This window comes from Ciona intestinalis, unplaced genomic scaffold (assembly GCF_000224145.3).
Source record: "Ciona intestinalis unplaced genomic scaffold, KH HT001270.1, whole genome shotgun sequence".
NCBI classification, from domain to species: domain Eukaryota; kingdom Metazoa; phylum Chordata; class Ascidiacea; order Phlebobranchia; family Cionidae; genus Ciona; species Ciona intestinalis.
The window spans coordinates 1-16,671 of record NW_004191591.1 but is presented as its reverse complement, the minus strand read 5'-3'; the positions used below and the strand labels follow the sequence as shown (position 1 = coordinate 16,671).

The 16,671-nt window shown below is 36.1% G+C and overlaps 2 protein-coding genes across 2 annotated transcripts; both read right to left on the bottom strand.

The window, feature by feature from the left end:
* Positions 1–707: 707 nt before the first annotated feature.
* LOC104266785 (putative uncharacterized protein DDB_G0282129) lies at positions 708–5,414 on the bottom strand (the record flags this gene model as incomplete). Its single annotated transcript, XM_026840445.1, has 13 exons — positions 5,133–5,414; positions 4,910–4,996; positions 4,483–4,539; positions 4,035–4,067; positions 3,904–3,972; positions 3,198–3,290; positions 2,818–2,887; positions 2,289–2,492; positions 2,069–2,230; positions 1,575–1,658; positions 1,281–1,373; positions 887–1,006; positions 708–834 (listed from the first exon to the last, which is right to left on the bottom strand). Coding segments are annotated over exons 1-13 (1,268 nt in total), but the record flags the coding sequence as incomplete, so codon positions are not given.
* A 24-nt stretch (positions 5,415–5,438) lies between these two features.
* On the bottom strand, positions 5,439–15,690 carry LOC104266784. Its single transcript, XM_009863793.3, has 10 exons — positions 15,543–15,690; positions 9,736–9,805; positions 8,834–8,959; positions 8,000–8,104; positions 7,773–7,902; positions 7,197–7,320; positions 6,635–6,755; positions 6,282–6,404; positions 5,829–5,985; positions 5,439–5,684 (listed from the first exon to the last, which is right to left on the bottom strand). Exons 3-10 carry the CDS (start codon positions 8,952–8,954, stop codon positions 5,465–5,467), a joined length of 1,101 nt encoding a protein of 366 aa, XP_009862095.1. The 5' UTR covers positions 8,955–8,959; positions 9,736–9,805; positions 15,543–15,690; the 3' UTR covers positions 5,439–5,464.
* Between the last annotated feature and the right edge of the window lie 981 nt (positions 15,691–16,671).

Below are 16,671 nucleotides of genomic sequence, written 5' to 3'. Positions count from 1 at the left end.
GTAAAAATGTGATGCTGATACACGATGGTTTGATCTCGTGGTTGGTTTGGCTGCCCAATTTGGGCAGTGGGCACATTCCTCCCGATTGTTATATTATGAAACGTCATAATTAATAGTTACCTTGCGATAGGACACCTGACGTAATAATTGAATGAAAAATTGTTCCAATTCCAAGCGAAGGAATGTTATATTGAATGCAACGCGTGTGAGTGTGCGTCTTAGCATTTTCTGGTTGCGTGCGTGTCTGCGGTTAAGGGGGCTGTCATGTGGTTGCAAAACCGTGGTTGCAGCAATTTATAATATTTCATTATAAAAAAGTTAAAGAGTTTTTGGCTTTTTACTTAAAATCTGATACGAAAACATTGGGCGCTCGTGTAATTCGACACCGGCTGTAATTCGATACCGCAAATTGCTGACGTTGCGATTTGTTACTTGCGAGAGAGCAAATTCACAACGAACGAAAAACAATTAAAGAGAAAGCTACGCTGACCAGTCTCGTTATCTCTTAGTAGCTTCACTTTTTTTCATTTTTGATAATTTTCGCTCTCGCGTGCAACATTATAGCATAAGGCTCGGCGCTCGGCCCAGTTTTCAGCCGAGCGCCGAGCGTCAAAAAAGGAGACGCTCGGGCACGAGCTTTTGAGTTCGGGCTCGGCTCGGCACATCCCTAATATTTAAGCACTACGCAACAAACATCATTACAATACCCTGTTTTAATATAAGTGTCTGGGTGCATTCGGTGAAAACCCTTCCCATCAATATAAACATTAAGTTCTCGTCCTTCTGGTATTTTGTCTTTCTTATCAACCAAGACACGAAACTCAACAACTTGCTCTGTAATAAATATGATTAATCTTTTGTTTTTAAGTTGGATGTAAGCATTTACCATTTTCTTCAGTAGCCAAAGGTGTTTCCGTGGCTTGGCAATAGTTGAAACATGCCACAAGATCTGGTTTGCTCTCTTGTTTATCGTTGCCACCATTATTTCTGGATCTTAAATCATAATCTACAGAAAATATAAATAAATTACAAGAACAGCTGTTTTAAATAAATAACTTTTACAGATACCAAAGGTCCATTGCAACAGCCTTCTTGTTTACATCAAACTTCTCTACAAGCTTTTAAGTTTAAGGCAGCTAAATGAAACTTTTTGGCAAAATTTGACAAGTTTTTTAAAGTTTGGATTATAGTATAAAGACTATGCCATACACTAATAAACTTTTAAGAACCAACTTAATTTATGCATTGAATAGATTATATATCACCATGGTTGGCATTACCATGGGTTCCAACAGAATCAGTATAGCTCTTCTTTCCAGCTTTTTCTTTTACCAAGGTACCCTTCTTACTTTCATTCACTTTTTTGTCACTCCCTGCAGGGTTAGCTGTTCAAGTTAATTATGAAGTTAAAATAATAAAATAATTTAAATCATTTTCCGTTTTGACAAACAACAAACCAAAATACTTCCAATATTTTCATTTACAAATGGTTTAAAACTATGTGAAACCACCCTATGGGGCATGCATGTTACAACTGTGGGTTATGCCTAAAATAAATGTGTTATAATAATCACCAATTCGCTCTTGTGAATTGTCCTCCCCAGTTTTGTCCCATTTCCCATCACTCGTAACTTTAATGTTTCTTTCACCACTTGTTGCTGAAACAGATCATTTATGTGGTAATTTTATATTACATTTAATATTTTATTACTTTTATTTAGTTATTTGATTATAGAAACAAATTTGTAAAGTTTTCTGCGTTCCTAACATAGTTCAATAATATACGATACAATAATATAATGAGATCTAGGCAAAATTCTGCAACAAATAAACTAATACTGTTTATAGAACTTTATACGGATCAAGGTCCTTACAAGCAGTTTAAATAAAATACGAAAACAGTATTGTTGGAAGGTACAACAACAAGATAGAGCGGATCACAGAATATTATAAACGTATTTTATCCGTTTTCAGATATATTTGATAAGCAAGTCTAAATGTCTATATCAAGAAATATGAAGCTAAATATATAAGCGCTCCATGGTTGTTGCTACATATAATACTACACCTTGCTTGTCGGTCTTGTCAGCAGATTTCTTGTTGGTAGTTTGATTGGATTGATTTGAAACATTTTTATTCTCCCCACTTCCACCATCACTAGTTGCTCCTTCATTCTTGGTTGCTTTTTGATCTTTGTTTTGACTTTGTTTGACAGCCTTGTTTTGGTTGTCTGTTGAAAACATATATATTTTACATCTGATAAACAACACTTTATAACTGATCCTCACTTTCCCCCCCTTTTTCCCCTTTCCCTTGTTTTTTGTCACTTTTCTGCTTTTTTTGATCCGCCGAAGCTCCAGAACCACCTGGCTGATCTCTTCGTTTACCTCCGCCGGTTCCTTGCTTCTGTTCTTGCTTGGATTCAGGTTTTGTGCTTGAAGTGTTGCCAACATTGTTGTTTTTACGCGGCACTATTGGAATATTATCACAACCTAGGTCAAGGGATATAAATGCGATGATGCTACCATGAAGAGCCTACGTGTCCTTGGAAAGACACTTAACATCAATCGCTCCAAGCCCCAAAAATCAAGGGTTTCCGAATGGCAAGCCAAAATAAAAAATGGAAAAAAAAAAAGAATAATCACTCACAAAGTTTCATATATTGACTGCCTTATATGGTAAATTATATGCGGGCACGAGGTGCATGCAACAGAACACCTGTGTTATAACAACTGCCCTTGCCCCACCTTGTGAGGATAAATTAGATACATTCATTTAAAAGACTGTGATTAAGGACAATATATGAAGTCATTTTACCTTGAGAAACACATTCATTCTCTATTGTAACACTTCGGTTACTTGTTGTTTGCACTGCTTCTGCATATGACTGCAATATTGTAAAAGAGTAGTTTTAAACTTGTACCAAACAAAAATGATAAAAAACTACTCAAATATAACTACATGTATCAAATATGTCACTACAAAAGATATAAATTGAAAAGATGACAATAACACAATAAATATTAATGGCTTAATAATACTTACTGGGTTACTAAGTTAAATGATTTGGGGCACGTTTCATTTCACGCAACCACCCAGTAATATATGGGTGATAATGAAACAAGAAATTTATGCTATAACTTTTCAAACAATATAACTTAATGTATTAAATTGATCACTGAAGTATTATAATCTACCTGTGTATCTTGCTGTTGTGTTAGTGGCATTGTATGGTATGAATTGAAAGACGATGCCTGCTTGTTACCAAATTGTGTCATTTGAGGATGGTCCTAAAAAGATAATAATTCCTGATTTATTTTTAAAGAGTGTATCAAAAGATAGAAGGTAATAGTAGCTAATGATCAAGTTGTAATTTCAAATCAGTAGCAAAACGTTTATTATGCCTTAAAAACACCCAAGCATGAATGAATGAATGAATGTAACTTGCTTTATCCTCGCATGGCGGGGCAACGACAGTCGTTATAACACAGGTGTTCTGTTTCATACACCTCGTGTCCGCTTACAAGTTACCACGTATGTAACTTTATGGGTCATTTTTTTTCTGCTTGGCTGACAATTTATACAACCGATTAGTTACGACTGGGTTGGAGCAATTGCCATTTAGAGTCTTGTCCAAGGACACATGCGCCTGCAATGGTCTCAGCGTCAAGCCTTGAACCCATTACCTCTGGGTTTGATACAGGCGGCGCGCTAACCAAGCGTGGCATGGCGCCTGACCATGTGTGCAAGAGTATTTCACTGATAGTTTATGGTGGTGTAAAATGACACAATTGAAACGCAAACGTTCAGAAGCAAAGCTAATCTAATGAAATTAAGCATTGTATGAAAATCTATTACACACATTTGATAAACCATACATCTTAATTATGTTTTAAAACATACTTGTGGGCTCTGCTGCTGTTGTTGCTGTTGTGATGATGACATTGGTTGGTATTGATTAGGAACTGCAGCCTGCATTGATTAAATGAGTTAACTACAATACACTGAGCATTTATGGAAAATATATTACATACCATGTTTCCAAATTGTGTCATTGGGGGATGGTTCTGAAAATGAAAAGGGTAAAATCTAAAACAATGTATATTAAATAGTAAATAAAAAATATGACTTCAATCCTAAGTTTATTGGCGCGAAAATTTCAGCCATGATCCACCACAACAGCATTTTATAAGCTTGATAAATATTTTAAGTTTACTAACACGCAAGCCCTTTTAATTTATATTTTACTGTTACTCCAATTAACTTAGTTTTGAAAGCTCTTGCCTTGGAAACATGAGCTTGAAGCAGAGAGGGAATTTCTCACAGCAACAAACTTTCTTGGGGAAAACACACAGAAAAAGTAAGTTTAAATAGAATACATGTTTGATCACTAATAAAATTATGATACAGGGGTGGCTTTTGGGGATAAAAAACGAACATGTGAAAATAACAAAATATAAATTGTTCCATTTTTTAACTTACCAAAGTTGCTAGATATCCACTTTGCGTTTGATGTAACAATGTCATTAAACTGCTCGCCTAAAATATAGGTAACATACAATAAGTGAGAAATTTGTTCTGTAACATCAGATGTATTGAATACACAGAGTTCTCCCTTTCTCTTACTAATAGTACATGGGTAGTTACATTTAGGATTCTAGGGCATTCAATTCCAAACCATGGTAAAAATAACTGGTACATTGCAAATAATGGAAGTATAAATTGTTAGTATGTCATAACGATCAGCCATTTATTTTGACATGCCAATGTCATTCCCTACAATTTTTGTACAAACGTTTTTTTTTTAAAGAAAACATTTTTAATTATTGCACTAGAAGACTAGATAAAAATTACACACACAATAATGTTTAACTTAGTTATTAAAATGTAATAATGTTACTCATATTACCCTTTGAATGTCAGATGCACTTGAATTGGGTTTATCAACCAGCATGTGGATTTCATTTCTCAACAAACTGAGAACTTCAAGAATGTTCTTTTATAAAAAAACAAAATGACTAGTTAGATTTGTGGAAAAAATAAAAAAAATTAAGATTTTATCACTTTAAAGCTTAAAATTAAAGAAACAATAGAACTGATGCTTTGAATCAAATATGCAGGGTATTACTTACTGAGGTATAAGGTACATATGAAGTTGTCTGTTCTGTTGATGGTGTTTCCCAGGGTGGCGTTAAAGGCATATTTAATGGAGGACCAGCTGTTATTGTTGGTGTACCCTGTGTTTCATTGGTTGGTGTTGCTGAAGATGTGATCAGTCGTTGACTTGATGTCACCCCTATTGTTGTGGATGCTTCTAGCGCAGATGACGTACCCGGTGTTTCATTGGTTGGTGGAAATGAAGGCAGCTTCAATGTTGCGTTTAATTTAGATGTTGCTTCCGCTGTTATCGATTCTTTTGTTGCAACTTCATATTTTTCCTTGCTCGACGTTGTAGAAGGTGTGTTCAACGGCGTGCTTGATCTTGTTGAAGAAGGTGTTGATGTTGTTGCTTGTTGATAGGTGTTGATGTTGTTGATGTTGTTGATGAAAGATTAACTCCAAAATCCACCACAAACTGCTTCATATTCATTAAGAGCTCCTTTACAAACTTTCGTGCCAAATTTGCATCCATGGTTCGTAGTCGCAGCAAAATGTGAAGCAACCAGAAGCTTCCAGATTTTTCGCTGTAAAAAAACTTGTTTTAACACAAATATTTTTTTAAAACCATACAGTCCTATAACAGCGGTTTAAAAATGAAGATGTTCGCTAGCAACTAAACTGGAATTAGCATCTTTGGATCTTAAACAAAACATGAACCCCATACGTACAGATTGGAAATATGTTCAACACCACGCTTGGTTGTGACATTATAAACGATGCCTTTATTAGCAAACAACACTTCCCACTGGGTGGCGATCCAGAGCAAACAAATTTTATTTTTACTTGAAAAACATCCTTCCACAACTTGGCTAAGGTGATCCACACCTGAAAATAAATAGATCTTTTATCCTTTAGGACAACTAATGCAAGTCTTCGGAAACAGGTGTTCACAAAAATGATTATAAGCGAATTATCTACGAGTATAATGTTTGAAAGGGCCATCAGAGCATTTCAAAGTTTTTAGTAAACTTGCTTTGAAAACAGGGATGTGTTTTTTAAGATGTTGCATTTTGCCAAAACATGAAAGCTTCAACTTCATTTCATCCATAAAAGGTAAAGAGTTAAGAATACCTGCTATATAATTGTAATGTTGTGTGTGCTAAGGGCACACTTATGTTTACCTTGGCTTTGTATAGCTGTATTTAGAGCTGCCTGGAAGTGAGGTTTGCCTTTCTTCAAATGTTTAGATAAAGCTTCCATCATCTCTTTGTTTGTTTTACAGTTTTGTATTTTTTTATTTTTATCTGTCAAGGTTTATTAAACGTTAAACATAGGAAATACATTTTTAGTTACTGAAAAGAGGGGAAAGGATATTTAAAAAGACATAACGTTTAATATAAACCATAAATATAATTAAGGACACATTGTACATTGAATGTAAATTTAATTTCAAGCAAGAATGCAACTATCGATTAGACGCCCAATCTGGTATCTTAACTCTTTAGAAAAAAGTTCATTCAAGATCAAATGTTACCTTTAGTAATATATTCTTTTTCATACAGTTTTTGAACCAAATCTTTGCAGCCACCAGGGGTTAATGAGTTTGCGATCATGTCTTGCATGAACTTCAACTTCTCAAAGGTTGGGTAGTAATTCTTGAGAAATACAAATAATTTATTCATTTTTATCTTTAAACCACAGAATACAGGGTTCAAAGTTTAAAGTTGCTACCATTGTGGGCGTATGTGTGTCCTTGGGCAAGATACTTTGGGGTAAATGGTTCAACCCAGTGGTCAATAATGGGTTTTCTAAAATCTAAATCACCCACAAAGTTACATAAATATAAACCAGCACCTCAACGCAGAAAGTAAGGCGCACACCTTTACTCTATGATTAATGTTTAATGCTGTTACCAATGTGTGTGTTTATCCCAACATACACTTAACGGGAATTGCTTCAATCCAGTTCTCTTATCGGCTGTCCAAATTGTCAGTCATACAGAATATAAAAACAACACACAAAGTTATAAACTGTGTTATATCATCTGTCGTTTTCCTTTCCACGCAAGGCTAAAAATTTACTTATAACACACTCACCCCTGCTACATGATTACTAGTGTTGTGATACAAATACAACACACAAAGATCGTACAACATAGAATGATTTTGAACACAAAGCTTCCATGCAACTTCAAGCCATGGATTGTCATCAGTTGGGGGTCTGGATGGTTTAGAAGGAATAATAATATCTAAAGATAGGTTTAATTGTAAAATATTAGTTTTATTTTGTAAAAAAATATTAGTTTATTTCTGAGTGCAAAAAAAGTGTGGCAAAAGAGGATAAGTATGATCAAGCTTTTATATTTTTATAATCTCATGTTTAATCTGTCCCCAATTTTGGTAATAAAGACCCACAAAGAAAACAAAGAAACATACACAAAGAAACTACACAGTCTTGAATCAAACCCGCACATAAGTAATGAACAAATTCTACGTAGGGAAAAGCCAGGCAAACGTAAAGCTATTTCATTCTATACGGAGGAGGTCCTACAGCAAGGTACAATAGGGATTTTGGCCTTTGTTTCAAGTCACCGCAGCACCCAGAAAACCGTATGGATGACTTTCTGCAGCAGAAGGCATTTAAAATTGTGTTTTTGAAAGTACGATACCCACATGTCAGGTAGAATCCACAAAACTTCATAAATAGAGTTTGCTGACGGCCAGTTTTGTACCAGCCATACCAGAGCATCATTGTCATCAGATTTCAGGTAAGTCCTGATAACTTTAGAAAGCTTTTCCTTGCCTGAAATGTAAATAATTTAAAAAAAAATAACATAAAACAAATTTAAACTTATTGACATTCAAAAAAATTGATTGTAAAAGTAGTTTACCCACAGCACCTAATTTTTTGATAACTGCAATCAAAGCTTTGTCCCATTTCTCCTCACTTTTGTTGAGAAGCGTTGCTAACTTTTCCACAGCATTTTTAGATCGCTTCCCATGATCTGTGACATCATAATGAAAATATACACACGATAGAAAACTATGTCAATTGAAAAATAAAATAATTATATTTTCTTCAACATTACGTGACTGCATGAAGTACACAATGATAACAGAATTAACCTTATGTCTGGCGCAGTAGCACAGTTGGTTAACGCGCCTGTCTCTAACCTAGAGGTAATGGGTTCAAAGCTCTTCGCTGTTACCCCCCCCCCAAAATAGAGCAAATCTCAAACAAATATTTACCCACAAAGTAACACACATGGTAACTCTTAAGCTGGCATTAAGTGTATGTAACAGAACACCCGTGTTATAACGAGGATAAAGTAAGTTACATTCATTCATACATTCATGTGGCAGAGCAAGCAACTGGCTATAACACAGGTAAATGAGTTACCAAATTTGTTAACTGCGTTGGTGATTGCCTCTTTTTTCAGGGAGTGTCTGGTAATTTAGACGACCCATTAGTGACCAATGGGTTTGGAGTTACTATTAAGTACATTGCCCAAGGTTATGTAAGCTTAGGGTGGTAGCAGCAACAGCCGTTGAACCATTGTTTGATTGTAACTACAGTGTTCTAACCAGTGACCTGGTTTAGTAACAGAGGTATTAAAAGCACAAATAGTTTTAGTCTAAACTAACATAAATATTGCAACTTTACTACAATTTATGGCTGTCAAGAAAAAACACACAAGATATTAATTGCTGTTAAAACACACAAAACAACCCACCTTCACAAACCAGTTTCTGTTTCACCAAATCTTTAATGATTGTGTCACATTCTTTAGGAGTTAAATATTTAAAAAATATTTTTCCGAGACCCGCAGCTCTCTCCTTCTCTCTGAGTCCCATAATACCTGGGGTAAAAGAACAACAGGTAACTGGAGGGTTTGATGCTGTGGCGAATCTTTTAACTGCATGAGTGCAACTTATTTATCTTTGCATGGCATGGAAATGACAGTTGTTATAACACGGGTGTTCTGTTTCATACACCTTGTGCCAGCTACGAATTACCACATATGTAACTTATTTATCCCCACAGCGGGGCAACGACAGTCGTTATAACACGGTGTTCTGTTTCATACACCTTGTGCCAGCTTACGAGTTACCACGTATGTAACTTATTTATCCTCAGGTGGCGGGGCAACGAGAGTTGTTAACATGGTTGTTCTGTTTTACACACCTCGTGCTAGCTTGCGAATTACCACATATGTAACTTTGTTATCCTTGCATGGCGGGGCAACGACAGTAATTATAACACGGTTGTTCTGTTTCATACACCTTGTGCCAGCTTACGAGTTACCACGTATGTAACTTATTTGTCCTCGCATGGCGGGGCAACAACAGTTGTTATAACATGGGTGTTCTGTTTCATACACCTCGTACTACGTATGTAACTTATTTATCCTTGCATGACGAGGCAACGTCAGTCATTATAACACGGGTATTTCATGCACCTTAAGAATTGCTATGTATGCCTAAACAACTTAGTGGTTGTTTTTAAGACTTTCCTTTTTATGTATGGCTTTAAAGAACTGCTAAACCCCTCACATGTTTTTTTACTTCTTGGTTTATTTTCCCTATTCTTCTCCAACATTGCTTTTATTTACCCAGCAACAATATCACCACTTACCTCCCAAAAATTCTTTTTACCCACGGTTTTTCAGAATCTTGCTTTACGTTTTCCAAAACTTAAAACAATTCTAAAAAACAAAATAAAAATTATATAATTCCTATCTTTTATAATTTAAAACATTCAAGTAAAATCCACTTGCAATGAATATTCCCCATACCACATACCAACACTACATACACCTAAATAACTCTGCAGCAAACGCCCAATTCCCTCTTACTCATATCCTCTTACGCGTAGGAGGAAAAACTTTGGTTTTGCTTATAGGGATTCCCCTTCAGCAAGAACCTTATTTCGGTAAACAATCGAACAGGAACTAAAGCTATGACGTGTGTGCGTGTGTGTATGTGTGTGTACGTACACGCGGCACCAAGGCCGCACGCGATCAAGAATGCTTGCTGTTTGACCTTCACGCGTAACTTATTTTGCACACTTCAAAATGTTTCGGTTTAAACAGCTTTGCTTCTTAACTGTCGTTTTCTTTCATACTTTTTATAGATTGCCTGTTTTGACGACTTTTCGTTTGAAAAATTTTTGCTATCGTTTTGCGAAGAAATAAATTAAGAACATGAGAAAAATATATATGTTATGTTAACTGTTTTCATTTGGTAACACTCCCAAACAGTATTTAAACTTTTGATTGATTTGGTGTCTACGCGCATGAAGCGTTTGTGTTCCGTTTCCAATTACGTTCTATTGTTGCGATGTGAACAACGGCCTTAAAGGACCAAGGGCCGCGACCTTTATATGAAGAATTCTCATATTCCCTACATAGCATAGCAATAAAAGGAGTTACGAATCACCCGTTGTTAAAACTGACATTGATGTATTGAGTTTAACTTTATTTCAATCGTTATAAAACGTGACGATTAATGCTTGGCAAATACTGGGATATAATACTGTGGGGTAAGATGGGATACCGTGAGCAAATATTATCCCATATTTCCCAAACGTTTTTTAACAATTAAAAATGTTATTTCAGATCCGTGAGGATACGGTTGTAAATATTTTTTGTTTACTACCAAATAGGACGATAAAAGAGAATAAAAAATGTCCCATCTTACCCCAACCTAATATATAAAAGAAGCAACTCAATCGGAACTATCGAGATATTTTATGCGCATTCTTATCGCTATTTAACTGCGGCGGCGATTCAATGTGCTTTCCAACGCAGCGCAATGTAATGTATCCTATCCATATCATACCTCACGAATATAGATCCTTATACAGTAGGGTGGGGGAAGATAGGACACATATTCATTCTATTTTCTCGTCCCATTTTGTAGTAAACAAAGAACATTCTAAGAATTATTAAACCGTATCCTCACAACTCCGATAGACTGCTGTTAATTGTTTAAAAGACGGTCAGGGCATTTGGATATTATGTGATAAAGGTGTCCCATCTTCCCCCACCCTACTATTAACTGTGTTTGCAATCATGAAGTCTTTTTACATGATTGCAAAACGGTAACATGAACGCTCACCACGTAAAAATGGGAATCTATATCAGCAGCTGTAGAGCTGTTACATATCAAACTTACTTATAATGAGAATCAAAACCCGGTTTCTTATCATTTAACAACTTGTTAAGTAACGTAACCTCCCTTTTAAACTATTTGTTGGCCATAACTATTCAGCGGTGCCTGTGCCCTTTGAACGTTTCCGCTTTCTATGCCATGGGACCTGGGATTTAGGCCAGAGTTGGCCCATTACCCCAACATTGTATATGTGCATTCTATTCTATATGGGTGAGGTCTTAAAGTAAGGCACGCCATGGGACCTGGGATTTAGGCCAGAGTTGGCTCATTACCCCAACATTGTATATGCACATTCTATTCTATATGGGTGAGGTCCCACAGTGAGGCATGCCATGGGACCTGGGATTTAGACCAGAGTTGGCTTATTACCCCAACATTGTATATGCACATTCTATTCTATATGGGTGAGGTCCTACAGTGAGGCATGCTATGGGACCTGGGATTTAGACCAGAGTTGGCCAATTACATTACCCGTGATTGTCGCTTATTAAAAACACACGTATCCACTGTGTTATTTAAATCTCCATAAACAAAATGCACCTTTATGATGTAATATTAACAACTTGTACGCGTGTTTTGTTTGACATTCTTAGTTACGTCATGTTCAAACAATGTTTATTGGCTTTTGTTGTTTTTACGCTTGAGGAGTTTTTAACATGAACTCAGGCAACCTACTGTGGCATTATAATGTGATGGGTTTCCTATATAAGATTAATATTAATGATAATATAGTTGGGTGGGGAAAGATGGGACACCTTTTATTCCATTTCTCGTCCCATTTGGGTAGTAAACAAGTAACATTTGAAGAAATATAAAATCGTATCATCACGACTTCCATAAAACGTTGTTAATTGTTTAAAACACTGGCATGATATTTGGATATTATATAATGAAGGTGTCCCATCTTCCCCCACAGTAATAATCCTTACAATGCAATAAATTGTACCCTAGTCAGCGCCACTGTCGATATTTTATCGCTTGCCTGAAGGCGGGTTCACCATAGTATACTGAAGTATACTATGGGTTCACACTACGGACGGTAAAAGCGCTGCCGATGGGTGAGAGCAAAGTTAGTATAGACTAACTTTGGGTGAGAGCGGTTGTCTGCCGACAAAGCATTTACACACAAATGTAAAATCGCCTGGTATCCTGTTCTGTTTGGCGAAAAGTCGGAAATTACATTTTAGTTTTAGCGTAAATACGCGGTTAAAGTAGAGGAAAATACCCAGGAAAGAATATAATTTCGTTTAGCAGGCATTGGATTTAAAACATTTTAACGTAGATGCCGAATTTGTCAAAGAATCGACTAATGTTATATCTGCCTCTAAATTCCATATATTTTGGTTTTATTTCATCATTTTTTCTTCAATGTAATTGTGTATTAAACACGACTGTGTAATATTTAACTGTTTTAATCAGTTTTTGTTGAAGTTGCTCTTAACAGTAGTCGCACAACACCTTAACAAACGTTGTTTTTATTATTATTACGCTAAATTTACAATATAGTATTCCTGCAACAAAATATATTCATTTTTAAATTCATATTTACTAGAAAATTATCTCCATCGTTTAATTTGCAGCGAAATGGTTTACGCAAAAACTGTTACTTTTCGCGCAAAAGCCGTTCTAGAAACTGTTACTAATCGATTTTCTGTCGCTCGTATCGCTAGCGATGGAGGAAGTGACGTCAGAAAATCGCCTAACTTTACCAAGAGTAGTCAAGCCACAAACGTAAGAAGTATTGACGTCACGCTTGCTGTTTCTGAAGTTCCGTTCAACACTTATCCAACCGTGACGTCATAAATGTGCAGCCAAATCTCAGCCAATGCGTTTAAAGAACTTGGCTAAATAAAAATCTAAGCTCTTATGTAAATTAAATGAACTTACTAACGCCTAATAACAATAATAATTTGTATTTGCCCCTTTGAATACGGTAGCAAATATAGCGACAAAACGACAGTCGTTAAAACACGCTTACGGTTAAAAACATTTTACATTTAATTGGTCGAAAGCAGCGAGGTTGCTACAGCTAACAAACAACGTTTTAGTAACCTATGCAAGTCGCCTTTACCAAACAATAAAACTTATTTAGCTGTAACTTGAACTACAACCGCACTGCCTATCCAGTAAAGCAGGTTGTCCTGGCATTGCAAAGTGCAAACCACAAAAAACGGCTAGACGAGAATATAAAAATCCTCGGGGATTTCCCCCGGTAATTCCAACAGTGGTGCGCGAATTATAAAATATAAGAAGCTTTTTAGACCAATACAAATGCGATATACTTGTGTTATAATTTAGTAACCTTAACAAAATATATAGTTCCGTGGGCAAGATGGGACACCTTAAGCACATAATATCCAAATATCCTGGTCGCGTTTTTAGCAATTAACAACGGTCTATGAGAGTCGTTAGGATACGGTTTTATATTATTTTAAATATTCTTTGTTTACTAATAAATGGGACGATAAAGAGAATGAAAAAGATGTCCCATCTTCTCCCACCCTCTTTCGGTCTCACAGCGTGTTCATAAGTATGCGATTGCGCGATCGTTCAAAGTATTTGTTTACCCACAATATTTGACAAACAATATAACTGTTCAAAAACAAATAAAGTATATTTCATTTATGTTTTAATCTAGTTGCCTTATAAAAGGGAAATTACACTTTTACCAACCTACACATTTTCGCATATAAATGTATTAGTGTTTTCAAAACCAATTACTTTATATTATTCGTCAAGAATACAGTGGCCTTTAATGTCAAATCCTCAAACTTATATGAAGAAAAGAAGTTATACGAATCACCCGTTGTTAAAACTGACATTGATGTATTGACTTTAACTTTATTTTAACTGTTATATAGCGTGACGATTAATGCTGGGGAATAATGGAATATAATACTGCGGGGTAAAATGGGATACCGTTAGCAAATAATGTCCAGTGTTTTCTAATCTTGATTCAATGCAATTAACAACGCTCTTTTGGAGCCTTAATTAAGCAGCGTGACGATTAGTGGCAGAAGAATACTGGAATAAAACGCGACCAAAGCGGAACTAACTAAACTAAACTGAACTATGCGAAGAAGGACATTAGTTATAAAAAAGTATCAACAAAGAAGAGAACTTCAAATGGTATCAAGATATACTTCCAAAAACAGAACGAAAAAGTGTTCCATCTTCCCCACTATAATAGGGTGGGGAGAGATGGGATACCTTTTCATTTTATTTTCTCGTCCCATTTTGTAGTAAACAAAGAACATTCAAAGAATTATAAAACCGAATCCTCAGGACTCCGATATTACGTGTTAAAGGTGTCTCATCTTTCCCCACCCTACTATAATTTCTAAATCATGCATTCAACAAAGTCGTGAGCTTACGGTTATACAATTATGCGAATGTTCTTTGTTTACTACCATGTGGGAAGGTACAAGAGAAAACATGTCCTATCTTGCCCCAACTTATGCATCTTACTGCTTTGTATACACCATAGAGAAGGTGCCAGGGTCGGATGTATACCAACTGAGGTTTAACAAACAACACAAACACGTATGCGCGGCTTGTAACCTTATATGCTGAAGTAACCATTTAAAAGTCACGAGTGAATAAGCAAATATTCATACGCGAGCGTGGCCGGGTAATGTCTCTCGCAAGCAATAACTAGAAGTTTCATCTCCTATGTTTTGTTTTGTGGATCATTTTGTAAACGACGCTATTGCGTGACACTCTTCACTATGAATTACTCGAACTTAAATCACACTTTAAGAATTTCTTAATGTGGTTATAAATCGCGTCCATCGTAGCCAGACAACAGGTTCGAAGCTCGATGCTGCCACCGTGCCGGTCGTATATATTCTTAGGCAAGACGCTAAACGGCAGTTGCTTCAACCCAGCGTACGAAGATAAATAGATTGAATCCATTAATTTGCATTTTAAACTGATTCAACGTGCGCTATATGATACCATAGCATCAAACTATTATCGACTGTCGTTTTGTTGCTAATTACCTTCTTTTCATTAATTTCCGTTAAGGTATGTATATGAATTTATAATATAGTGGGGTGGGGAAAGATGGAACACCTTTTATTCCCTTTCCTTACATTTGGTAGTAAACAAAAAACATTCAAAAAATTATAAATCCTCACGACTCCCATAGCCCGTTGTTGATTGTTTAAAACACGATCAGTATATTTGGATATTATGTGCTAAAGGTGTCCCAACTTTCCCCATTCTACCATATATTAATATTAAGCGGTAATTCTTAACAAAACTCACCCCGGCGTTAATTCTCCAAAGAGTTTCAAACACCTACACTTCGTGTGTCAACTTATGAATTCCCTTCCATAATAAGAGCAACAAACCAATAGTTTCAATACTTTGTATCTTCATAGTATTAACTTCCTATTGAAATCAATCTTTCACTAGGAGTATAATGCAACGTTACTTACATTTTGCTGTTTTAGAACCGCCGCGTTTTTAATCAGCTGACAACGCATGTAAGCTTGCGGCAAACGAGGTGACCGCTTCAACCTCGCCCGGGGATTCGCTTTTTAACTTCTGTCTTTTTCAGGATCTTGTAAATCACGCTTACTTATAACTGTAGTGTCGGGTAGGTTTATGACTGTCTTGAATGATCAGAAACTTCTTGCATGATCCTGCTCATCATGCAATAGGTTTGTCATATTTTAATACAATCATTATTCTAATCGGTTATGTTTAAAAATAGTGCTTACAACAACCCAACTGATCTACACAACAACACGCTTCAGCAATACCACAAGACCAATGCTAACGTATACGACCTACCACTACGCCTGCTAAAATAGAATGAACGGTTTCGGCAATTTTGGGGAAAAAATCTGACGACACTTTATCGCCAGCTACCGGTAAATAAAATAAGCGCTATTTCAACGCCAAAGATTTGAGAAGACATCACATACACGAGATACGGTAGTGATATAAACGTTCCAGCTACGTCTGAACACATTCCGCCACCGGCTCTCGATATCTGTCTTATATACTTATTTCTTCTCTGCTCCTTATAAAGAAATTCAGCATCGTGAAACAGTGGTTAGAGCACCTTTATACCAGAGGTTATAGGTTCAAGGCTTGTCACTGCTACAATTGTGTGCGGACCCATCTTTGGGCAAGACACTTAACAGCAATTACTTCAACTCAGTGGTCACTAATGGGTTGTCCAAATTGTGAGCCATACAAACAATCTTTCTTTGAGTCAAATAAGTGCTAAATCAAAACAAGCAACACTCCTGATGTTTGTACCTCCCCTTGCATGAACACGACCACGTTTGGCAATATATCGTTGTTATGAGGACGGAAACTGCATTTCGCAACTTTTTGAAAGTGGCAAGAAAAAAATTTCAGGTTTTGGATTTCAGTTCAAAGT